The 26,567-nt window shown below is 32.3% G+C and overlaps 2 protein-coding genes across 7 annotated transcripts; both read right to left on the bottom strand.

Annotated features, from left to right (window-relative positions):
* Positions 1–12,719: 12,719 nt before the first annotated feature.
* LOC108330868 (uncharacterized) lies at positions 12,720–14,704 on the bottom strand. Its single transcript, XM_017565453.2, has 3 exons — positions 14,494–14,704; positions 13,648–14,293; positions 12,720–13,174 (listed from the first exon to the last, which is right to left on the bottom strand). The coding sequence occupies exons 2-3, from the start codon at positions 14,269–14,271 to the stop codon at positions 12,962–12,964; spliced, it is 837 nt and encodes a 278-aa protein (XP_017420942.1). The 5' UTR covers positions 14,272–14,293; positions 14,494–14,704; the 3' UTR covers positions 12,720–12,961.
* A 4,090-nt stretch (positions 14,705–18,794) lies between these two features.
* On the bottom strand, positions 18,795–22,065 carry LOC108329942 (uncharacterized). 6 transcript variants are annotated; one of them, XM_017564336.2, is made up of 5 exons: positions 21,617–22,065; positions 21,264–21,512; positions 21,010–21,088; positions 19,154–19,232; positions 18,795–19,064 (listed from the first exon to the last, which is right to left on the bottom strand). In XM_017564336.2, exons 1-5 carry the CDS (start codon positions 21,908–21,910, stop codon positions 19,007–19,009), a joined length of 759 nt encoding a protein of 252 aa, XP_017419825.1. In that variant the 5' UTR covers positions 21,911–22,065; the 3' UTR covers positions 18,795–19,006. The 6 variants fall into 6 exon arrangements, 5 of the variants coding, with proteins under 5 accessions (XP_017419825.1, XP_017419826.1, XP_017419827.1 ...); XM_017564337.2 differs by having other exon boundaries at positions 21,264–21,506; XM_017564338.2 differs by lacking the exon at positions 19,154–19,232 and adding an exon at positions 19,233–19,266 and having other exon boundaries at positions 18,818–19,064.
* Between the last annotated feature and the right edge of the window lie 4,502 nt (positions 22,066–26,567).

Here is a 26,567-nt window from a genome sequence, read left to right as displayed (position 1 = left end):
AGGATTGACCTTGCTCCTACGTATCTCCACTTTTGATGGAGAATCAAGGATCACGTAGTTTTGGCCTATTTGAAAAGAGTTAATTTTTTTCTTTTGAAGATTTTATGCTTTTTTTGGATATTTTTGAATTATAAAAAAAAAGGTGACATAACATGAACAATGAGCTAGATAGAAAACAAGTGGAAGAGAAAATTGTTTTTTGCGATTTTTGAAGAGATTTGGATTTTTTATGATTTTTAACATAATTGATATAATTGAGAAAAATTAAGAGGACAAAAGAATCATAAAATGTTTACACTTATTTACAAGAAACTATTTTCTTTAATTTTTTATCAAACAAATCCGAGACTTGACATGATAATCAAAATGATTATGAAAAACGTAATTATCAAGCAAGTCCGAGACTTAACATGACAATCAAAATTGTTATTATGAAAAATTCAATTATCAAGCAAATCCGAAACTTGACATGATAATCAATATATCTTTAAAGTTTTTACAAAAAACAAAAGGGATTATGAATGAAAAAGTAGAATAAAAAAATAGTTAAATAATTATGGAAATGTGAAACTTAAACAAAAACAAACTTAAACAAAATAAGTCAAACTAAAGAAAAAGGGAATGAATAAGAACCTGGATGGAGAAAGCGAAGATAGACCCATGATATGCAAGTGAAAATGGAAGTTTAATGATACGAAGATGATGATATGGAGAAGAGATGTGTTGTGGTGTAAGGGAAGAGAAATCTTCCAAACTCCCCCTCCAAAATGAAACCTAACATTCTATTTATTGGTTTTTAAAAGACAAATTTAACGAACGGCTACAAACGGCTATAAACGACTACTTTCTTATAATGGCTATAAACGATTAGTTTCTACAACGACTAATAACGGCTACAAACGGCTAGTTTTTACAATGACTATAAATGGTTAGTTTTTAGGTTTAATACCTATTTTGGTCCCTACTTTTATGGGTTTGGTTCAAAATGATCCTACCTTTTAAAAAAAGTTCAGTAAGGCCCCGTAATTTGTTAAAAAATGTTCAATCTGATCCTTTTCGCTCACACCGTTAAAAACCTAACGGTGCAAATGCCACCGTGGCGCAACCTTACTGAGTTGTCAAGTTTGATGAATACGTGGATGTTACACTGTGTAAATAAATTTAAAATGACACATAAGCTTCCACCTCCACCAGCTTCCCAAGCACGCCTTTCCCTCCCACTCTGATTCCACCGGCTCCCACCTCCACTTCCACTCCGACTCCGATGAAGAGGGATACAAATATCAGAGCAAAACCCTCTTATTTTTCACTCTCACACGCCCTAATCTCTTTGTGCACAGAAACTCTGGAAACCCCAAATCCCAAAAACTCAGAAACTCTGTGAACCCCAAATCCCAGAAACTCAGTCTTCGCTGGAAAATTGAGAATAAGCTTTATTTGAACCGAAACCTCGCCCAAGAAGATGCATCGCTGATTCGATTTCTAGGGTTTCGATTTCTTAACATTTTTCATCGTGCTTTTAATGTCTCAGTAATTAGTGCAATTTCTTTTGATGTGTGGACTCATTCATGGAATGTACTTTAATAAACCCAAATGTACAGGTGAACTCAAAATTGCAAAAATAACAATGTTAATTTCCTTTAACATCAGTTATGTGGATATGAAGCCTCACATTACAGAATTGGCTGGACTCTTTATAATATGGTTTCGTGTTGTTTTCAAAGAACTAGTTCGCCTGAATAAAGGAATGGATATTTAACAAAAAATATATAAGATCCAAACAAAAAAACTACTATAAAAACAAAATCTCATTAAGTATACTTAAACAACAAATTGTTTTGCAGTTTACAGTTGTCCGCTCATTGGTAAGGGCACATAATTTTAAGACACGAAAAGTTCATTAAAAATTTTGAATCTCATACTGAAGTAATAAATCACTTAAAAAATAGTTTATTGGTTTTAATCCACAATGCAGACTTAAACAATTTTACACTATCAATGAACTATAAAATGACACCTTTAGAATGGGGTTAAAAACTTTTACAGAAAGATCTTAATTATTACAGTGGAGTAGTTGTTTCTTGTTGACTGGAAAATTTTACAATTTGAATGGACCCAAATCATATGGAAAATACTTACGCTGACTGTTGGGTGCCAGTTTGTTGTATCAACTAAGAGTAAATATATTCATCAACTCTCTGTTTTGCCAAAGCTACCTGTTCACAAATTCAAGCTTCAACAAAAAACTATAACAACTTAAAACCAAGAAAAAGGTAGAAAAAGCAAGCGACGGTTTAATTCCATGTTAGTAGGACTTGCAAGCGACAATTATGTAACCCTTGATTTTTATTGTGGGGAGGAGAGGGAGAGGGAGAGGGAGAGGGGGATGAAGAAGGAGACGACGACCTCTAATGTCACGTGGGAAAAAACCTAAATTCACAGTGAAGGTGGAAGATGAAGCTTATGTGTCATTTTAAATTTTTTTTAATATTTACACAGTGTAACATCTACGTATTCATCAAACTTGACAACTCAACAAGGTTGCGCCACGGTGGCATTTGCATCGTTAGGTTTTTAACGGTGTGAGCGAAAAGAACCAGACTGAACATTTTTTAACAAATTACGGGGCCTTACTGAACTTTTTTAAAAGGTAGGATCATTTTGAACTAAACCCATAAAAGTAAGGACCATAATAGGTATTAAACCTAGTTTTTACTATTCAAATGTACAATGTCACTATTCCAAAAAAAATTATTTTTAATTTATTTATTTTTTTGTGATGAATTTTATTTACCCGGATAAAATTGGGTGTTGACAATATTGATCATTTTTGTTTCACTTATCCATTTATAAGACTAGAGTCTTGCATAGATAAATTTATAATATTTTCCTCTCTTGAAACATCTTCTTTATCCCATTTACAATACAATAAAAAAGTGTTAACTAGCAATATTGAAACACAAAGTAATAAATAATTAAATTAAACTAGGTGAGTTGGTGAGCCAACCTAGCTCACCATGGGTACAACCCAGGTGAGCTGAGTTCTAAGTGGGTCGAGTTGAAAATTGGCCAGTATAAAAAGTTACATTTTTTTCAAACCCAACCCGACCCTTACCTATGGTGGGCTGGGTTAGCCTATGGGTTCTAACCCATTTTCACAACACTAATATTAAGGGATATGGATGTCTACAGTAGCTAAGATGAAGAACGTAATAATGAGAATGAAGAGAGGAAGGCACCTAAGGGAGAAAATTGTTAAGACTCTGGCAAGTGTACCGAATCGTATCAAGTATTAAACATGGTAAGACCAAGTATCATTTCCCTAGAGACTCACGGCCTAAACAGTTATGTGATTTCTTGATTAAATAAGACTTGAAAACAAACTCTTTTGGGTTTAGAATGCAAATACTGAAAAGTAAATATGCATGCAATTTGATCAATTGGACAAAAGTGCAAAGATGAACGAATTTGATATTATGGAATGAATATGTTGTCGGGGTTAAATTTCACCTAGTTTACTCTCATGTATATACGAATTCTACTTCTTCATTAATGTCTCTATCTAAACTACTTAAAACCCGATTCCTCAGCAAAGAAAGCCTATCCTTAATTATTAGTTCATATGATTCTTAGCATTCCTAATAATTAATTTTGAAGAACTAGAAGCTTAAGACAACCAGAGCTCATACCCCCATTCTTGAGCAATACTGCTTCTGGGAATAATTCTCCAGATCTTGAATGTTAAGATACCTTGCGGTACTCATGCAAATCATAACATCATGCTAAAGAATGAGTTAAACAAAGCAAGCATTATGCGAAGAAGAATTATCCTAACAATTAATTAAAGAATCATATATAATCAAGAATCAATTCAATACATGAGAGTTTACAAAGGTTACATCATTCCCAACAATAAATAGAGTTTAGTTCACCATTGACATGGTGAAACTAGATGAACAATGGAAAAAGAATGAAAGATAAAACCCTAGAAATTGAAGATAGGAGCTTCCGCATCCAAATCCGCCTCCGAGGGATCAAGGAGTGTGTTTCTGTGCCTATTCCGTCCAAAGATACAAACCCTAGGACCTCCAAGTCCTTAAATAGAACATAAAAATAATAGAAAACTGGTCCAAGCCCACGAGACTGGCGCTCAGCGCCCCACTTAGGTCGCTCAGGCGGTGTGCGGGTCAGAACTGACGCTTAGGGTCAGCTCAGAAGACAAGCAGGCGTGGTGCGACTCGAGGAAGTTGCGCTCAACACCCCTAAAAAGGGTGCCCAGGCGCGAGCCAGGGGTATCCTGCGCTGAGGGCTCCAGAAAAGGGCAGCCAAGCGTGAGATAGTGTACTTTGGCGTTGAGGGCCCCTAAAGTGGCACTCAGCGCTGTTGCGATCCTTCTTTCTGATGCTTTTTCATTTCTTCCTGAGTTCCAACTCCTTACTACTTCAACTCTTCTTCCAAATCATCTCAATTCCTGTTGAAAATAAGGAACTCTAGCATAAAACCATTAAATTCACCTTCAACTCTCTTATTCATCAAAACTATGATTCCAAGCTAGTTTCTAAGTCAAAAAGGGTGTTTTTAGTATCAAAATTAAGTATCAAATAATGGTAAATTTAACCGTTATAAAAAATGCCCATCCTTGTGAAGGAGACTTCTTATGATAAGAACTCTCCACAATCAACCTAGTTCTCAAGAACTAACATAGAAAAAGAACATCTTTCACATAAGATGCAAAACTTTAGAAAATACACATTTTCTTATTATGGATAGTGGATCGTGTTGCAATTGTTATAACACTAGGTTGGTTGAGAAATTACCATTAACTATCTTACCCTATCCTCAACCTTACCAACTTCAATGGGTTAAGGATGAAGAGGAAATGATACTTAATCCACACAAGTGATTGTTAAGCTATCCATAGGTAATTATGAGGATAATGTGCTATGCGACATACTAGTTCTCAAGAACTAAAACAAAAAGAGAACATCTTTCACACAAGATGCAAAGTTTTAGAAAATACACGTTCTCTTATTATGAATAGTGGATCATGTTACAATTGTTGTAGCATTAGGTTGGTTGAGAAATTAGCATTAACTATCTTACCCCATCTTGAATCTTTCCAACTTTAATGGGTTAATGATGAAGAGGAAATGGTACTTAATCCACAAGTGATGGTTAAGCTATCCATAGGTAATTATGAGGATAGTGTGCTATGTGACATAGTACCAATGGATGCTTGTTATATTTTGTTGGGAAGGCCTTGACTATTTGACAAAGAATCCATACATAATGGCCATACCAATGAAATAACCATCACTCATAATGAAAGAAATTTTTTAGTTCATCCTTTCACACCGTCTTAAGTTGAAGAGGATCAAGAACAAATGAGAAAGAAAATAGAAAAAAAAAAGATAAAAAGAAAAACAAAGACACTTCTAACAATCAATGTTCTAAGTGGCAAGGTAATCAACATAAGTCTAAAGAGTGCCCTAACAAAAGAGTCATTATGTAAGGGCCAAAAGGTTGTCTAGAAAAATAACAGAGGTCTTCTTACTATCTTCCTCAAGAAGAATGGAAAGACAACACCAAATAAAACCTTGTGTTGGAATGAGAAGTCATCCTAAAAGCACATACATTCAACATGAGGCAAACAAAAGGTTTAAAGAAAATGCTCCCCAAAACCAAGACCTTGATTATTCATTTGATCAAAGGTGTATAATTCTTGGGAGCTACATTCTTCATATACTTATTCTACTAACACTTGTACTATCTTGTGTTATAAGTATAAGGGTATTTGACCCTAGGGGAAGAAAAAACAAACATCTCCAAGAAGAAGAGGATGTTGCCATAAACCAACTTGAAGATTTGAGGGAAATCCTTTTCAAGAGGGAAAGGATGATGGCATACCCCCTAGCCATGATCAAACACTTTCAAGAAGAGTTAAAGTCATCTATAGAACATTGGCCTAAATTGAAATGCCGGAAAACACTAGAAAGGGGAAGAGGGGGGGGGGGGGGGGGGGGGGGGGGGGGGAGTTGAATAGTGTTTTAAATTATTTTGTAATAGTTGTTATTGTAGGGGTTAGCTGATTTGCATTAGTTGTTAGACATGTGTGTTTTTAATAATATACTTTAGGAAAAAGTTTTAAACAAGGGAATTAGTATCACACAAGTATTTTTATACCAGTTCACTCAACATAAGCTACTTCCACTCTTCCTTAAGACCTTTTAAGGGGTTCCACTAATATTCTTTAAAGATTACAAGTGAGTACAAAACACTCCTTGTATACATCGAGTATTATCAACCACTCCTAGTTCCCCTAGTCAATCCTGACTACTCTGAGTTTAACCACTCTTGGTATCATCCCCAAACAACTGTATAGAACATTTAACTAAATAAAGTTAAACAATACAAGTGTTTTAATTCACTTTGATTACAAGTACAAATTCAAATAACTCTTAGAGAAAGGATAAATTCAATACAATGAAATATGAGAACTTGTAAATTTCTTTTTCTTAGAATGAAGCACTTTAGACGATATGAACTTTGAGAGCAACAGAGTAAGTATTCAATGATCTTTCTTGTATATGTTCTTTTTCTAACATTTCTTCTCTTATGCGAATCTTCTTTATATAGCCTTCATTGAGAGATGACCATTGGACACAAAGTTGCCTTCCAAATAGTCTTCATAGCCTATTAGGTAGTTAGTCAGACTTTGGTCTACGTTGTATAGTGACAATGCTTTATTAATGCTTTCTTTCATAGGTAGCTTATAGTCTTTCAAAGATAAAAGCTTTGAGAAAATATTATAGGAATGTCTTCCTATCTCTCAACATCTTTTTGTTCTTTGTGCAGAGATTCTAAATAAAGCATGAACATTACCTAAACAAGCAAAGAGAGAAAAGCAAGCAAGTAAAGAATCACTTTTTCGTACAACATTAAATGTTTTAAATTTTGATGATCATTGCACACGTTGCGTGTTTAAAACACTTTAGAACATGTTAGTATCGTTTAATAAAAGAATCATTTGAAGCCAATGCGTTCGATGTGTTACACTTAGATGATATGATCTTCATATATGCTTGTTTCATAAAGCTATCTAAGTTATAATACATCGTTTAGTTATGCTTTAGCAAAACTAACTTTTAGACGCTTTATTTTGTTCAGACGTTATATCTTTTGTTTTGGCGCTGTAATATTTAGATACTCTATTAGGAGTTCTACAACCTTTGATGCTTTTTATGTCTATGCATTTAGACACGTTTGAGATATCAAATATTTAATATATCATTTGATAACATTTAGCGCGTTATACTGATATGTTAGATGATTTGTTTTGTTAGACGCTTAGTGGTTTAACACATTTGGATATTAAATCTTAGGCATCATCATTTAACTCAATGTTTACTTGGAATATGTTTCTATTATATCACACGCTATTTGTGTTTAAACATAATTTACTTTAAGTATTTTATTCTTTATAAATGTTTATCTTGTTCAATACTTTGGATAAACTGTTATGTCTGATAAACACTTATTTCATTTAGTATCATTCTTTAGTACATACAAATGTTTAGACATTACATTCTATAATCAATATTTCATTGAGTGTTGTTTGTTAGACTTTAAAACAAGAGTTGCTAGACAGTCTAATCTCTCTAGACAATCTTCATTGAGAGATGACCATTGGACACAAAGTTGCCTTCCAAATAGTCTTCATAGCCTATTAGGTAGTTAGTCAGACTTTGGTCTACGTTGTATAGTGACAATGCTTTATTAATGCTTTCTTTCATAGGTAGCTTATAGTCTTTCAAAGATAAAAGCTTTGAGAAAATATTATAGGAATGTCTTCCTATCTCTCAACATCTTTTTGTTCTTTGTGCAGAGATTCTAAATAAAGCATGAACATTACCTAAACAAGCAAAGAGAGAAAAGCAAGCAAGTAAAGAATCACTTTTTCGTACAACATTAAATGTTTTAAATTTTGATGATCATTGTACACGTTGCGTGTTTAAAACACTTTAGAACATGTTAGTATCGTTTAATAAAAGAATCATTTGAAGCCAATGCGTTCGATGTGTTACACTTAGATGATATGATCTTCATATATGCTTGTTTCATAAAGCTATCTAAGTTATAATACATCGTTTAGTTATGCTTTAGCAAAACTAACTTTTAGACGCTTTATTTTGTTCAGACGTTATATCTTTTGTTTTGGCGCTGTAATATTTAGATACTCTATTAGGAGTTCTACAACCTTTGATGCTTTTTATGTCTATGCATTTAGACACGTTTGAGATATCAAATATTTAATATATCATTTGATAACATTTAGCGCGTTATACTGATATGTTAGATGATTTGTTTTGTTAGACGCTTAGTGGTTTAACACATTTGGATATTAAATCTTAGGCATCATCATTTAACTCAATGTTTACTTGGAATATGTTTCTATTATATCACACGCTATTTGTGTTTAAACATAATTTACTTTAAGTATTTTATTCTTTATAAATGTTTATCTTGTTCAATACTTTGGATAAACTGTTATGTCTGATAAACACTTATTTCATTCAGTATCATTCTTTAGTACATACAAATGTTTAGACATTACATTCTATAATCAATATTTCATTGAGTGTTGTTTGTTAGACTTTAAAACAAGAGTTTCTAGACAGTCTAATCTCTCTAGACAATCTTGTTTTAACATATACTCCCTCTCTTGGACCATCTTGGGCCAACATGGACTTTCTAGAGTAGGAATAATTTTGAGTTTTGTATTTTGGGCCAAGTAGTTTAGGATTTATTTGGGCTTTGTATTATGGGCTAAGTAGTATATGATTTTGTTTGGGTCTTGTATTTTGGACCAAGTAGTATAGGGTTTTTAGACCAATTGGGTAAACAAAGGTCAAGACCTAATGTTGACCCAAAGTGGATGCCCATGAGCTTAGGTTGACAATATGGTCAAAGTTTTAACCTAGCTTGATGGATAAGGGTCTGTGGACCTCCCATGTGATACTGGCCATATGTCATGCATTGGAGAGGTTTTCTCATAGTTAATGAACACATCTCACTCTAAGAATGGAAAGGATTCTCCATGAGTAGTGACCGCATGTCGTCCTCTTATTGGAGACACCTTAGGTCAATGTAGCATTTTTAGGGTTTTGCTTCTACAGTTTGGAGACATCTTAAACCTACAAATAGAGGTATCCCTGTATAAACTCATCTTTGAATATTAGTAATGTTAAGCTATTATTTTTGGATCATACTACTCATCTTAGGTCACCAAAGGCTAAAACACTTCATGCGGTCTCTTCTATCAACCTTCCTCTAGAATTGGCCTAACATCTCTTAGAGCACCATCAAACACCACCCCATCATCATCCAAGCACAATGAGCCTTCTTCCTTAAAATTCACCAAATTCTGCACCATCTTTTCCTTTTTTCCACATCACCATAGCTTATTTTTTAGCTTTGACCCAACTTAGCTAACCTAGCTAAGGAGGTTGCTATGAATTTATAAGCCTCCAATGTATTTTGCCATTTTGAGACACGATTCCTATAATGTTTTTTTTCAGAAAAACAAGTTAATAAAATTCTTCTTACCAAATTCTAGACTTGTCAAATTAACCCGTTTTATAGGTTTTGGCTCTAACACACGTGGGTTGGAGTCAAAAAAACCCACAAGACCAATAAAATCTCTTATTAAAAAAGCTCATAAGACAAAATATCCATAAAGTCTTATGTGTTAGGGTATTCCATGGACCTTTCTCTTATGTGAAAAATATAATAATAAACCATGAAAAAAATATAATGATAAGCTACATTAGGCGTAAAAAAACGTTTTCGGGTTCTATATTCATGGTAATAAGGGGGACAATTTTAGTTAATGCAACAAACAATAAGATTTTCATAATGTATTAATTAACACAATTGTTTCATTATAGTGGTGATTTTACACTAAAAAAATTATACTAAATCGTCCCTCAATAATACAGGAAACTGTTGTAAGGTTTTCAACATCACTAAGTACTTCTTTTGGTCTTCCATCCTTCATATTATGCAAAATAATTATTACATGAAAACAAGCACCATTTTCAACTGCACTAATAAACCTTAAATCTATTAATTTAATCAATTATTTATTTATCTAATTGCAAACACAATCAGAACAAATAGCATTGATATGTTCAGAAGTTCAGTATCTAAGTGAAGCAGCCAAAGTGAGTGATTTACGCTTATCAGTGCATCTAATTCACATACCTTAAGCCTTCCGATGGACGGAAAGACATTTACAATTTTTGGGGAGCTTGAAAACTGAAGGAGGGGAATAAGTTTTTTTGTTAATTCCTTGACTTCATAAGCTAAAATAATAGTTTATGTTAATCAAATTTCAAATAAGCTAAAATCTAATATCTAATAGTTTATTTATATATCACTGAAATCATATTTTAAATAAGAAATGCTATATAATAAAGCCTAAATTAAAATAAAAATGACGTGACACTTCTTCATATGTCAGTGGATTTCATGAATTTTTTTTCTCAACTTTTAAGTTATTTATGGTATACAATAGATAAAAAACAATAGATAAATTTATGTACCATAACATACACTCGGTTAACAACTTCCCACAACATCTTCTTGATATTCTTCTCCTCCTCAATTTGAAGATACACACCAACATCACAATCATCAATATTAGACAAAGTTTCTGATTCATCTTCTCTAAGTGAATAATCATACTCACATCTTCGGCGACCTCATTCTCAACATTAGCCTCATTCTTTACACTAACAAATACACTAATTTCATTTCCACATGCTTCCCTATTATAAACCAGTTACAGAGTAGTATACAAACATACAATTTAAACCAACAAAATTACTTCGGTTAAGATTAAATCATTCATAGTGATAAATTAACAGTAGAATTGACCAATGTCATTTTATGATAATACACACATTGCTGCAACAACAACATATTACGGTAGAAACACCATACAGTGTCCAAAAGGACTCTCTCAAGATTTTATCCTAATCTCTTATATTCATTGTTCTGGAAATACTAATGGTCCAAACACATTCCTAGACTTTGTAACTATCAATCTTTGCATAATAATATTTGTGACACAATGGACCAGGACCACATTTGTGCTGAAATGTATCAACTAATACCTCACTGCACTGGGAGTGACTACTCTAATTACTTTCTAGGTTAGCAAATGCAACGGGTTAAATAGAAACAATAACAATAGCTTTCTCCAACATGTGACAACCCTTTCAGAGAATTCAATGCAGCGATATTCACTTATGTTATTGATTCTAGATGACAATGAGGATAAGATTTTAAGAGTGAGGTTGATACAGAGGGAGTTGATTTCTTCATTCCAGTTTATAAAGAAAATAGAAATTAGAAAGGGGTTAAGTTTTCCAAAGTGAAGGGACCAACCATTAGAAAATATCAGTTCAATGGGACATTCCATCGAACAAAACTAGTGCACTTAGCCCAATCCACATATCCCAATAACCAAATCAAGCATCGAGACAAATGGTTATGCAAAAGTAACTGAATTACTTCTAAAAAATAAAGAAACTCAATGTGAAACAAAGAATTGATATTGTCAGATTAACAAACAAAAGCAAATATTACATAAAGTATTGAAAAAAACGTTAACCTCAACAATACTCTCCTTTTACCACTCAATGTATTGCTGTTGAACTCCACGAAAGACAATGGTAGTTAAAGAATATAAGTTTTCATTTGAACTTAAGTGAAATTGAAGAAAGATTTTTCGTTAACGTTTTAAATAAAGGAAATAAAAGGTTAACCCGAACCTAACCCTCCTTCATGAGAGGGTTTGGGAGCCGGTGGCTTTGAAGAAGATAAACAATTATTACATTTTTCATTTGAATTATTACAAGATAATTAATTATGAATTATTTGTAATAATTCATTATTGCCATTATGTAATTTGAAAAAAACTATATAATATGGACTATTTAGTTAGTCTTTCTACCTATTACACGCATTTTTTTTTTCCTTAAGGCAGAAGAACCTTTTTGTTAGAAAGGAAGGAATCCTCCACACGCTGAGAATAAGGAACAAATTCAGAATTTTAGAATAATGATTAGTAGACATTTTTACATATATACATTTGATTAAAGTAATGATTAGCAGATATTTTCACAATATATACATTTGATTATATTTTTTTTTTATTTTTTTCATTTTTTTATATATCATATCGTTTTCTAATATTAAACATAACAAAAATGCGGATGCAATAATTTTCTTACTATTTGCCATTTTATGTGTACATTATTCATAAAACTCAGACCAAATCCGATGATTAAGTTGAATTTTCTCTTCCAGATTAATTTCTATACAACATTTAGAAAAAATAGAAAAAAAAACAAATTAAATTCTTTATAAATTAAAATTAATTTATGTAAAAATTAAAAATAAATTTAAAAAAAGTTTTTTCATAAATTAATTCATGTATAGACTAATTTTAATTTTATAAAAAAATTGTTTTATTTTTCCAGTATCCTCTTTCAAAAATTTTAGGTGGAAGTTCAAGTAAACATATGGATTTATCTGCTAGTCCTTACTATTGTGCTTATAATTTATTGCAATTCCGCCAACAAAAACAGTGTTAAAAGGGTCTTTCTAGAACTCCAATGTATGTCAGATAACGATAGATATCATCCAAAGTGTTGAGATTTTAAGATGGCTGGTGATATTATTGAACAAGAGTCTAGAAAATCTCCAGATTAGGATTAACATGTATGATACATAAAATCTATAAAAAAACCACATAGTTTCTTAATCTAAAGAAGGAGCCAGATTTGAAGTCCCCAGGCTCACATATCATATCATCATACAGTCATAAACGTTTTTTTAAGAGAAAAAGAAAATAGTCAAGTATTGAAAATTGCAAGTGAAGTGAAATTGGCTCTTAATCTGTCTTCTTTTCTGGAAATTGGGATTTGTTGTGAACCACAGATCGCTTGTCCTCTGCTGACTTAGCGAAGATCTCTCCCTTCTCTTCGAAATACCTCTCAAAAGCTCTTGGAAGGAAGCAAGGAACCAAGAACATGAATAGATTGATGGAGAAATAAACCAGATTCGCCACTGCCAGAAACTTCCCGAACAAATCCCACGCCATGTCCTACATGCATTGCAACACTTGAAAGTCATTCTTTTCACACATATACATGCACACCAGACATGGCGTGCATTATTAAAAAATGAATCATAGAAACCAAATCACCACTCAAAATTCTTTAGTATTATTTTTAGTAACTGGTTCTGTATGGTTATTATGCACACCCTAATTTGAAGTAATTATCTGTTTAAATTGTGAAAAGTGAATAACTTGAAAAGGAATGCCTGCTCTCATACACAACTCTTCAGTTTGGATAGAGATAATTGAGGTGAGTCTGATAACAAATAAAAGTTTAAAGTCTAATAATTAATCACCAGATGTATAGGAAGATCAATGACTTATGGTAAAGATCTTTAAAGTCATAATTTCTGAGTAAAAGCATATTTTATTCCATTAAGATTTTAGTCATTTCCTTCATCTTTTAAAATCTACCCAAGTTATAGGATGAGTTCATAATTTTGGTGCAAGAAAAATACCTGAAACCTGGCATTGACAGGCAAAGTCTTGTTGAGCCAGACATCATGAATCCAATCAATATCCACAAAGATCCTCCTGACTGTGTAGAGCAAGGGAACCATGGCCCTCACAGGTGGTGAAAACAAAGACAACCCTCCAATGATGTTCTCACTCAATATCTGAAAGGACAACAAGAACAAGTGAGGGGTGGCTGAACGCACAGCATGCTCATCCCCTCTTGCAAACCCTCCAAGCACATAAGCCAATGGCAAGAACAACCCCACAGTGGTTCCAAGAACCACATACATTCGGAACATTCTGCTCCCTTTGAAGAGCTCAGTCCTCGACCCAGATGAACCTGATGATGATGATGACGACTTTGATGGAAAGGCAAAATATGAGAGTGCCAAGATGTAAGCAGAGGCAAGTACAGGGAAAACTAGGTCAAGGAGTGGGATAAGGCCACTTGCCGAGAACACCAAAATGAAGGCCACAAGCTGAAGCTCTATCATGCGTAGTGAACCCATCATGCTACCATGTGAACCCTCTTCTGCTCGCCGTTTAGACTCCATGCCTGCTGAAGACACCCTTTCTTCTCCCGTTGCTGCTGGTGGACGAGACATTGCTGGAGACACACCAGACATTTTCTTCTTCTTTATTCACTTCCTATAGAAACAAAATTAAACAAAGTCGTTACATAACCATAAGAAGAACAGTTAACCTCGTATATTCTTCTTTTTGCTGTAGATTTGAATTAGTCTTCAATGCAAAGATTTAGTACAGAAGTGAAACTAACAGATAAAACTGTATCTATATATGTGTTTAGATAAGAGAGAAAAAGAGAAATATATTAGATAGACACTTACAAGAAGGGTGGTGAAGGAGAGAAAGAGTTGAAGAGGAGAGTAAGAAAAGAGAAAGTGGTGTAAGAAGAGAGGAAGAGGAAGAAGTAGAAGTTTTGGTGGAAAATGACGAAGGAAAGGATGAGTTTATGATCCTAATTTGGTGCAAAGAGAGATAAAGAACCATGCCACGCGAATGCAGCATGCACGACACTTGTTCCTCTGTTAGCTTATCACTGTCCATTGATCTCCACCTGTTACATTCTAGTTATAGCTATTGCCCAACACAATTCTTCTTTCCCTTTTCTTCCTTCCTTCTTATCCTTTCTGTTTTCTTCTTAAGAATCTATTTTTTTCCTAGAATAAATTCGCATGTCCCGTAGGACAAAATGTTTGCCCTATTTTTTACGTGCGTTATGAATATAATAAATGTTTGGTTTTTATGTTTTTTTATCAGAAATAGTTTCTTATTTGTTTGATTGTGTTATTATTAGATAAACATTTTTTTTGGGTGCCAAAATACTAATATAACTAATCATTTAAATAGAAGTAATAATACTAATTATAATAGCCAAAAGTATAACATTTATTTACTATGTTGGCTATGCTATTGACATTTTTTACTATTTTGGTATTACTTTAGAATTAATTTAATTTTAGGTTCATCAATACTAACGTCGGTTACACTTGTGCGACGACGACCCCAGTGAAATCTATTTCATGTTCTTTGTTAACCTAACATTAGAAACATTGCCACCAAACCAATAGTTTCTAGGATTTTTCGCACATAATGTCATGGAATTTGATGAATTTTTCTACCCGAGCTATGGTTAGGAGAATGAAAGAAAAAAGAAAGACTTCAAAAAAAACTCTACTCTTATTTAGAATAGTTTATTAGTTTGTCTTTTTTCTTCTTCTTAATTCTATAAAAACTGAAACACATTATAAACTCTAAAAGATGGTTAAATAGAGTTTTTAAAACTTTTTTTTTCAAATAAGTCTTTAAGTTATTTTACATAACTTAAACAATTTGTAACAAATATTAAATATTTAAGTTTTCAAATAGTGTTTAGCAAAACGTTTAGGAAAGAAAACAAACAAGACAAACTTATTTTTATATTGATTCACTTTAATAAAGCTACGTCTAATTCTTCTTTAACATACTTAAGGGGTTCCACTTATCTTTAAAAGATTACAACGTGTTTTATCATTCCTAGTTTACAAACTATCTAACCTGGATAGATGAGTTTACCCACTCTTGGTTCAATATTAATCTTTTTGACTAGATTGTTTAGCTCAACTAAACTAAAATAACCAAGTGTTTTGATTCACTTTTGAATATACAAACACAACAAAGGCATTTTTGAAAAACAAGTACAAATTCAAAGCTCTCAATGAGAGGATAATTTCAATACAAAGAAATCTGGAGACTTGTAAAAAAATTTTATTAAAAAAAAGTGTTAGATGATGAAACATTAGAGAGAAAGTAACAACATAAGATTCAAAAGCCTTTTTCATAAGATCGTTTAAAGAGCATAAATCATTTAACATCTCAAAGTTTTGAAGTTTAACAAACAACATTTAATGAAATATCGTTTGGAGATGTATAATGTCTGAACAATGCGCACATCAGAACATTCTTAATAAACACTTATAAAACAAATCATGACATGGCATGTATAAAAGAATAAATAACATTTTGTCAAAAGTGCATCTAGTGAAAGAAGAAATAAACACTATATCTTGTCAATTATCATTACTTGAAAAAGGCTAGAGTTACACTAAATGCTTATGATACGAAACATGCTTTAACACTATATGAATGTATAGATCATTAGATGCATTTATGTACTGTACCTTGTCTATTCTGATTTTTCCCTCTTTATCTGTGCAGATATTATCAACACCAAGATATACTCAAAAACACTGCACAAGGATCAGAAAGACATTATGAGAAAGGAAAACATTCTTGGAATGTTTTCTAAAGCTTTATGTCCTACCATAACCATACAAGCTCTAACTGCAAAAATAATATTGCTCTTCCTAAGGTGTAGAAAAATACATATCTTCGTACGAAAAGCCACCTAATATCAACAAAGTCAACTATCTCTAAATATTAGTCATCTCTTGAAGAAAGCAAAAAGGAGGACTTGCACAAGAGAATACATAATCTTTTGCTATCATTGTAACGGTACACTATAATTATGTTCATAGAACAAAAGAAAGAATTTCACAAGTTCTCATATTTTCTTATATTATTTAATCCTCTTACTGAGAGTTATTAGAATCTATACTTGTAAATCAACACTGATGTGTCTCGAAATTCTAAAGAGAATTAAAACACTTGTATCATTTAGCTCAAGAGTGTTAAACTTACTAGATATTTGTCTAAGGTTGATATCAAAAGTAGTGTTTGTTAAATATTTATTTATTAAACTTCAAAATAATCGTTACTAGACGATCTTGTCTCTCTAAATGATATTGTCTTAACAATTTTTTTTTTTTAAGTTTAACAAATACTTATACTAAACAAATAGAGTTGAGAAAATTTTAAAAAGAATTAAACAATATAAATCAGAACACTGACAAACATATAATTTAAATTATTAAACAATGTAGATTAAAGTGTTTATCATTTAAACAAAGTATATTAAAGCATTTAACGAGGTCAGCCAAAACATATATATATATATATACTGAATTTTAAAATCTGATTTAATGGTATCGGATGTGGGAATAAAACCAGGTTTTAAAATTCGGTGAACTTTTTAAAGGATATCGAAATCCAGTTTTTAACCTTACATAACAAATTTGTAATTCTAAATCCCTAGTTTCTTTCCTACCTACCATATTGGAGTGGAATGATGTACTTGAAGATTAAAGATGATATGTGAGAAAAGTTGTACTATTCGAGTGGAATGATGTACTTGAAGATTAAAGATGATATGTGAGAAAAGTTGTACTGATGAGGGGTGTGTTGTGGTGGTGAGGGAGAGGAAGACGAATTCTTTGTGTGGATCCTGCGACATTAGATTAGGAGGAAAAGTGAGTAAAAGGGAATGGGTAGAATAAATATGACAGAATTTTTGTTTTACCCTAGTCAAAAGATTAGTTCAGGGATTTAGAGAAGTTTGAAAATGCAGGAAGAAAACTTGGAAGTACAGGAACCCCAAAAGTCACTTGGTCCATCTCTTGTTAACATCACCCTGGAGAAAATTTGAAAACAAGGCATAGAATAGTGTTCCGTGGCCACGGTTTTAGTGCTGAAGCCACCATCTTATGCACTGCCTGCTTTGGCCAACAATCATGCTCAGTTCCAGAGAAATGGGTTCTAAATGATGCCTACTATATCCACTCCTTGCTGGTTGTGTAAACCTCCCTTGGAGCCTCGCCTGCATAACAGATGGCTTTGCATGGCCATTTTCTTATAGTTTTTTTCCTCTCCATAATGCATAATATATAGACAACGAAAATTTAACTGCACCGTTTTTCCAGGCTTCGTGTTCCAGAATCAACATGTCCTAAGGACTAGTTCCATTATTGATGGCTTCCGGGAGTTCAATATACAAATTTTTGAAATGAAAAGAATCCGAGTGTGTTAAGCTTCTCTCCTACATCACGTTCTTCATGATTTGCCCGTTTAATTCATTTCTGCAAAAGGACCCAATGCAGAAACTATGAAAGACATAGTTCCAATGATTGATTTCAAAGTTATTAAAAAATATTGAACACCACTTACTAACCTTTGGGCAGTAAAAAACACGCACAGACCGGCAAAGCCAAGTTTAACATTACATCCGCAGAACTATCCTCAGAATTTTTCAAGACAGGTTCTAAGGAATTTAAAATAAACAATATCAGGCCATGAAAAATTTCTCTTGAAGGATTAAATCCACAAATTTTTATTTCATAACATTTTACCACTTCAAATTTCACCTCCCCTCCCATCGAAACATTCCGGGAAATGTTTTCCATTAAAGGAGAGGGTGAATAATTTTGGGAAAAAAAATTCCGGAATTATTTATTGTATTCCGGAAAATAAATCCCGGAAGTGATAGGATGTAGGAAGAAAATGATTGCGTGGAGGAAGTAATTGCCTATGGTCAAATATCATAGTTGAATTGGACCGTTGATTCACAGCTATAAGTATCGGGAAGCATGATGCAGAGGTCTGGGATGATTAACATCATAGATGTATGTGCAATAGTAATTTTATATTTTTTACTGAATGCTATTGAACAAATAGCTTAAATAATTGGTAATCCTTTTTATTGGTTAAGTATAGTCCTAACTAGTGTCAATTATTTATCATCCCACAGAAGTTCACAAAAATGTTTAATTACTCACGTTAGGAAACTTCAATCCAGCTCAGATTCGTCATTTCTGAAATTTCTGTAATGGTCAGATGATGGTAAAAATAATTCCGCTACACTACTTTTTACATATATGATCTACCATTCCATGTAAATGAGAATGGGCACCTATTAAGTCAAACGTAATGCAGACACCACAGTTGATGTTTCCAACACTAACTGATTTATATGCTAGGTTGCTTTGAGAATGCGGGGGAAAGCAGCTTCTCCAACTCCACTAAACTGAAACAAAATTAATGTGAGGAGAACTGGACTATGATTAAGTGCAATATCTACGTAGCCATACAAAGAAAATGTGTTCATTCACTTACATCTCATATTTACGATAGGCTTCATTTTTTTTGGCCAAGAACAAATCACTATCTTTGGGCAGATTACTTACAGAATTACCTGGAAAGTTTAGAGGAAAGATCAACACCTATACCTACAAATATACAGAAATGAAAAGTACAAGCATAAATCCTTGAACACATGCATGATTCAAAATACACAATTGTTTTATGGTCTGACATTTTACAGAATTAGACATATATAATCAAATTAAGAAAAATGAGCCATACTGAATAGGAAATAAGAAACTTAAAAAAGAACACAGAAATGTCTGAGATTTGAGCATCTTAAATTCAGATAGGAATTTTCTAGAGTCTGCCATTTGTATACAAATTGTGCAGTTATAAAAGTACCATAGTAGAAATAACAAATATATGGGGAGGGGGCATGAGATAGTAAAGCAAACTAAACTCCAGGTTCCAATGAAAAAGTTAGGGTGTTTCTCATAAATAATCATGAAGTTATACTTGGAGAAAATGAATTTTGAAATGATATTCCCACTTGTCATAACATCTTTTGAAAAATATTCTTGGGCATTATGCATTTCCAGGGAAATGAATTTATCGTGTCTTGCTTAATTATTGTTAATTGATAAGAGGTGCCGCTTTCTCATGGCAAGGGAAACAAGGATGGAAATAACCTTACAACCCAACTGTTAGCATTCACTCACTAGTTTCTATCACATACTTTTAATCATCAACAGAATTTTGAAAAACATTTCAGAAAATGCTAAATGTTAACTAAGCATGCCTTTTAATTCTACAAAATGTCATTTTCAGGGGAATATAATCACATACCTTGTAAAACAGTTAATATTTTCACCAGTCCAGTCAGCAAACAAGAATATGGAGATAGACCAAATATAAGAGTATAAACAAGATCAAACAACATGAATACTAACCCACCCAAATTTCTCTCCTCAGGACAACTAAAGCTAGAGTGGTTTCTCACAACACTACACAGACATGCACTGACTCAACAGAAGCCTGTAAAAATGGCCACTGGAAAATGAGAAAAACTTAGAAATTGAACCCTACAGAGTAACTCAAACCACAATATATTGAAAACAGAATAAATTGATTATGCATCGAAGTTATCGATCTCATAGCAGTGCATTACGGCTAACTCTGGAAACGCTAGCAGGATTGCTGAAAGCAGGATGAGCAATATTTTAAATATTATAATAATGCAAACAAAAAACTTTATACTACACATAATAAAAAAGGAAGCAATAATCCCTAATTTAAATGAATTTATGATGAACAATCCAAACACAATCCCCATCAATCTAGGAGAAATTAGTGAAATTAATAGATGAAAAACATAACAAATTAGGAAAAAACAAATAGTAGAATATGAACTATGAAAGTCAAAAGGAATAAGAAAAAACAGAACAACGGATAAAACATATAGTTCTATGGAGTATGAACTAAGAAGGAATAGAGGTTCAAACCGAGGTAACTTTTTTGTGAATTTTTTACCAAAAAATACCCAGATAAAAAATAGTTATTGAACTATTGAAAACTGCTACGCTATTTGAGTCCAGTAGCAGCGGTGGGCTGCTTTGCTTCACTATCCTACAATTGCCTTAGAACACTATTGACAATGATATTAAACATGCACAAAATTAAATTGATTACACATGAGGATTTACACTTGCATTTGTTTGAAAGCATTTCTAACAATTTCTCCCACAAACAAGTTTCCAATAATGCACTTCCAACATATAGGATAATTCATAATAGATAATAAGTGCAATTTTGGCCGAATGAAGATGAAACAAAGATTCCACCGCATAAAGCATAGACAATTTAGAGGTAAGAAGAATAAAGCATACTTGGAAGGGGAGCTGAGTGTTTCATCACCACATCTTTCTGAATCTTCAACGGCGAGTCTTTGTCAGGCTGCTCTAAACCCTGTCGAGCAAACAAATATATGAAGTCGACTCCGAACAAAAATTTCACACATGATAAATATTAAAAACCATATTCAATTCCATGACTACAGATAATTAGGTATTAGTGCTTAATGGATCAAAAGAGCACCAGATAACCACAATGTGCTAAAATGAACATGGATGGAATTGAATACCTTCTTCTTATCCCTTCTTTTTAATATCTTGAGATGACATTTTTTTATGTAATGCATCAAATGGTATCGCGAATGCCGGGAGCACAACTGTTCTTGAACCTTAGGGTTCTCCGTTAACCAGTCAGAAATCTCCTTGGACTTAACCACCTCATCCTTATCCAAAGTCTCCAGCCACGAATACACCGGAATCCACTGATCAGTGCGCTGAAACCGCGCTTGCGGAAGATCAAGCTGACTCGCTTCCTGTTCCTGAGAAAACCAAACTCCGTAACAAATACAGAGCGAGAACAGAAAGAGCGGCGCGTGTGATTAAAGGAAACGAGATCTGAAGAAAAGGTGGAATTGGTCGGAACCTGGTTGGGGAGTCTGATGCAATTCTGGAAGGAGATGAGTCGGTTGGAGAGATCGGGGCGAGGCATGGATCGAAGGCCTTCGGGAAGAGAGGCGAGGTTGGAGTCGATCCACGCTTCCACTTCTGCCATGCTCACTTCTTTCGCCTCCGGGAAGGAACAGAGCCACGCTCGAGCCATAGTTTCCCATTCTTCCGATTGTTGATCCTGTTCTTCTTGTTCTTGTTCTTGCTCTGGCTCTTGTTCTTGTTCTGGCTCTTGTGCCGTTGTTACATTTGGGTCCTCGGAGGTCGACATGAAAGGGTTTAGAGTTTTACAATAAAACTAAAACTAAAACTAAAACGACGTTCCTCTTCTTTCTCACTGTCACACAATGTTGGCTTCTGGAGTCACACAATGTTGGCTTCTGGAGTCACACAGTCTCACTGTTTTTTTCTTCTTTTATTTTTTTCTCTCTCTCGTAAAAATAATCACTATATAGTTGTTTGTTTACTTTTATTCTCTTATAAATATAATTATTTAAAATTTTGTGTCAATTTCTTCTATATACATATTATTAATGTTAGTTCTTTTATCAAATAATATCAATTTAATTTTCACATACTAAAACTATAAAAAGTATTTTAAAACATGAATATTTATATTATAGATTAATCCAAAAAAATAGATATAATTTCTTTTTGTAAAATAAAATTATAAAATAACAAATTTTTATATGATCATATAAATAGTTTATATTATTAATAAATTTATCTTATTTTTAAAATAATATTATTTTCAAACATAAAATTATAATATATTTTTTTAAATTATGTTTTATTGTATGTCAAAGTAATTAGAAATGATAAAATTAAAAATAAAAATAAAAATAATTATTTATTTATTTTAAAAGTCATCAAATTTTAGGAATACATATCATCGTTAAATTGATTAATAAAATAATGTCAACCTTATACATAATTGACATTTTGATTAGAGAAAGCAATATTTCTACATAAGAACTAAAATAATAATACATTAGATATTAAATTATTGAATTTAAATGTATTGATATTTTTACAATAAATAAGTTTAAAAACAAATTAAATAAATAAAAGAGAAAATAAATTTTTAAATATATAATTTTTATATGACAATGTAAAACACTTGTATTATATATATATATATATATATATATATACACTACTTTTAAAAATAAAATATATTTATCAAATTTAAGTTTATTAATGATAAAGTAATGATAAATCATAAAGAGATCAAAAATAAGAAATTAGTATAAAACATTTATAATTTAAATATAATTTATTAATTTATTAAATGATCAATTAATTATAGATTATAAAAAGATAAAATATAAAAAAGCAAAGACAAATTAGTTTAAAAATAAAATAAATGAATAAAAGGTAAAATAATTTTTTTTATATATGTGGTGGTAACAAATAAATCTAAATTAAAAAGAAATTGAAAAGATAAATTAATTAGAAAAAAAAGTAAAATAATACATCCCATTAAAATATTATAAACACTATTAAGGAATTATGACAATTTTAATATAATAAAATAGTTCAAGGAACTTATAATAGATATTCATGTAGTTATCTCAAAATAACTATAAGTTTATATTATACAACACTTAAGAAAAATAAAAGAATTATGTACACGAGGTATTTCCAAATAAAGTTATACAAACTATCTAATCTACTCAAGTTATACATAAGTGATATCATTTTGCAAGGCTTGCTCCATGGATACTTAATCTCTCTATGCTTATACCAATCAAGTGATCATTGAAAAAAAAATCAAAACAAACAAACAAAGAAACACAAAAAAGAGTAAGCTAATGTTAAAAAAGACAAACACACAATATTAAGAGTACTTCCACATCACATTTCATACAATATTTACACAAACATCCTAAATAGACCATGCACCTATACCCAACCATTTGGATATATGTACTGATGTCAGACTATGGCAAATTTTTGCACTTGTAGTTGTGAAACAACTATCCTCACCCCCTCCCTCAACTACCACTCAAAGCTAATTCGTTTACTACCTATGAATAAAGAACACTAGACTATAGACCAGAACCTCCTACTACTCCTCATCACATAATTCCCTTCTCTATCTGAGATAGAGCGATTATTGAAGCATTATGATAACTTTCAAGGCTAAGTCTCTACATCAATACATCATTTTACTTGAAACCACCATCAAGAATTTTATCTTAGAAATTCTTTACAAACCATACTTGCTTCAATCATAACTTCATTCATAAATCATCCAAACATTTCATATATTATACCAAACACACCTTAAATCATCAATGTAATCATTATTCACAAAATCATAAAGGAAGAAACTCAAAACTCACTAAAGGAACATGACACTCAACACTAGAAACTCACCGCTCAACGCCACCAAATCAAAGAGCTCACTGACTTCGTGGTGCTCAGCACCCAAGCTCACCCCTTAGCGCCCCAAAGTAAGAGGTCTTACTGACTTTATGGTGCTCAACGCCCAAAAGTGACACTAAGCGTCACACAAGACCACTCAGTGCCATACCAGATGAAACAACTTAAAAATTCTTGGTTTAGGGCACTTGTGACCTATCCAACATGCCAAATTGGTTCCTTAAACAATAACATTTATGGTAAAATACATTTATAGTTAAAACTAGGTACCTCTTTGCTCATTAGATTGGAAACTAGGTGTACCAAGTCATTTCAAAACTCTAAATTACCTAAACTCAAATATACACCTTCTAACACATAATTTTGCAAATTAAGGGACTAAACAAGTCATAATAGACCCAATAATATACCTCAAACCTTCATTTTCATCACAACCTCTATACTTTAGATTTTTACTAGTTAGAACCTCCAAAATGAACTAAAATGATGGAAGAGACCCGAGGAGTTGAAGGAGAAGAGTGTTCTTAGATGGATTAAAGCTCCTCGAGGCGATCTCCATTGAGGAATACGCATCGAAAAATGACGAACTCAAAAGAGACTGACAAAATAGAGAGCGAATAAACCAAAACTATGAACGAACGAAATGAAACCCTAGACTTTGATAACCTTGACTTAAAAGACAACTTTAAATAGTTCAAAACTTTGATAATATTTCATTGTTAATCTCAAAGTGGTTTTACAAGGGAGGAGATGTAAGACTCGAGGAAAAATAGGGGTTTTAGGAATAAAGTTTGGTTAAGACTTGAGTATGTTTCTTTTAAGAGTTGTTATGTCTAATAAGGTGTTGTTTGTGAATATCTTTGCTAGACCATAAGTATGTTATTTTTTTAATGTTATTATTAATAAGATGCAACACATGATTGATATGTTGATAATTGAGTGATTGGTGTGTGTGTGTGTGTGTGTGTGTGTGATATTATCAATGGGATGTGTTGGCTTGTTAATGGAAGGATGAGTTAGGATTAAATGGATATGAGTTCAATTCTACGAAGAAATGAAGTTAAAGGAAGCCTTTGATTTAATTGTATTTTTACTTAGGGGCAAATGGTCTTTTACCTTTATTTAATTGGTGTATAAATTAAATAAGTGGGTGTAGGAAGAAAAAGGGGTGTGAATTAAATTAAATAAAATAAAAGATAGATGTAGGCGTGAGATAGAAGGAGAATAGAGATTTAGATATTTTTAGTTTTTAAAATTTAATATTATAGAAAGATATTAGAGATAGAGTTGGGTTGTTTTATAATTATTAAGATATAGAGAGAGTGGCGGCATTTTGTGTTTTAGAAACCCTAAATCAAAGAGAGAAAATAAAGAGAGAGAAAAGATTGGCATTTTGGGAGAATGAGAGCAACGGAAACCCTTAATCCAAATGAAGATTGGTGGTGTTTTAGGGTTGAAGTTAAAGCCCTAGTATTGGCCAAGGTATAGGGAAACTCACCTTTATTTGCTTGTTGTATGTTATATGTGTTCTTGATTATCTTGATTGATAATTCTTATTGGATACAAGTTTATATGATTATGATTATATGTTGTTACTGTTGGGAAATGGTGTGTGTATGCATGAGCATAGGGTTTATATAATATTTATGAATCGAGTGTATCTGTATGGGAAATCTACAGATGGGGTTGTAGAGGGGTTATAGTCGGTGAGGTAAGGTACAAGAGTGTGACTAAGTCTTGTCATGATGGAGTTCATGGTTTGGTGATGCTCATGGTGTTATTCATAATTGGGATAATCATGATGGTGATCATGGTATTGAAGATGCTCTAAAGGTTATGCTATGTTGATAATGGTGTTACTATAATGGTTATAGTAAGTATCTATGTGTGAGATGTTAATGAGTGGATAAACTAAATATCTATGTGTGAGATGTTAATGATAACATCAAAAGTTGAGATCAAGGATCAAGGATGGAAGTTTGAGGATCGATGATCGAGTAATTCATTATGATTGAATTATTTATGTTAGAAGATTAGAAATCTTATTGTTATTACTTCTATGTATGAGGTGTTTGCTTATTATTGATATAATCAGAAGGTATAAGGTATGTATCTTGTTGTGTGTTTAATTAGGGTTGATATAATAAGAAAATATGTATCTTGTTGAGTGTTTGATTATGATTGATATAATCAGTATATATGTATCTTATAGTTATAATTGTTTTATCGGTAGCTTATCCGATACATGTTTTTGTTTATGTGTTTGTGAATGAAATTATCGACGATGATCGTATAATGTGTTAATAAGCAGATGATACTGTAAATGTTCCAGAGGCATGATAGATTCGTGAGATGACGGGGGAAAGATTTGGGTTCCTTTAAAAAGTTCTTTTGACATAGACTTTTGAAACAAAGTTGTTAAAATAGAATGGCTCAATTTTCTCACACCAAAAAGGGGGTGAATTGGTGAAGTGTAAAAACAAAAGCTTTTAAAATCTTTTTCACAAAATGTGATGCCTTTACAGTTTTCTTGAATCGTA

Source organism: Vigna angularis, chromosome 4 (assembly GCF_016808095.1).
Source record: "Vigna angularis cultivar LongXiaoDou No.4 chromosome 4, ASM1680809v1, whole genome shotgun sequence".
Taxonomy (NCBI): domain Eukaryota; kingdom Viridiplantae; phylum Streptophyta; class Magnoliopsida; order Fabales; family Fabaceae; genus Vigna; species Vigna angularis.
The sequence above is the reverse complement of the archived record's forward strand: the minus strand, read 5'-3'. Positions and strand labels throughout refer to the sequence as shown.

Excerpts from the sequence above, each read along its gene's own strand:
- LOC108330868 (XM_017565453.2), bottom strand. The coding sequence starts at position 14,271 with ATGTCTGGTGTGTCTCCAGCAATGTCTCGTCCACCAGCAGCAACGGGA. Across the intron at positions 13,175-13,647 it reads CTGTCAATGCCAGGTTTCAG|GACATGGCGTGGGATTTGTT; the intron begins GTATTTTTCTTG and ends CAATGCATGTAG.
- LOC108329942 (XM_017564336.2), bottom strand. The coding sequence starts at position 21,910 with ATGTCGACCTCCGAGGACCCAAATGTAACAACGGCACAAGAGCCAGAA. Across the intron at positions 21,513-21,616 it reads GCATCAGACTCCCCAACCAG|GAACAGGAAGCGAGTCAGCT; the intron begins GTTCCGACCAAT and ends TGGTTTTCTCAG. Across the intron at positions 19,233-21,009 it reads ACACTCAGCTCCCCTTCCAA|GTAATTCTGTAAGTAATCTG; the intron begins GTATGCTTTATT and ends TAAACTTTCCAG.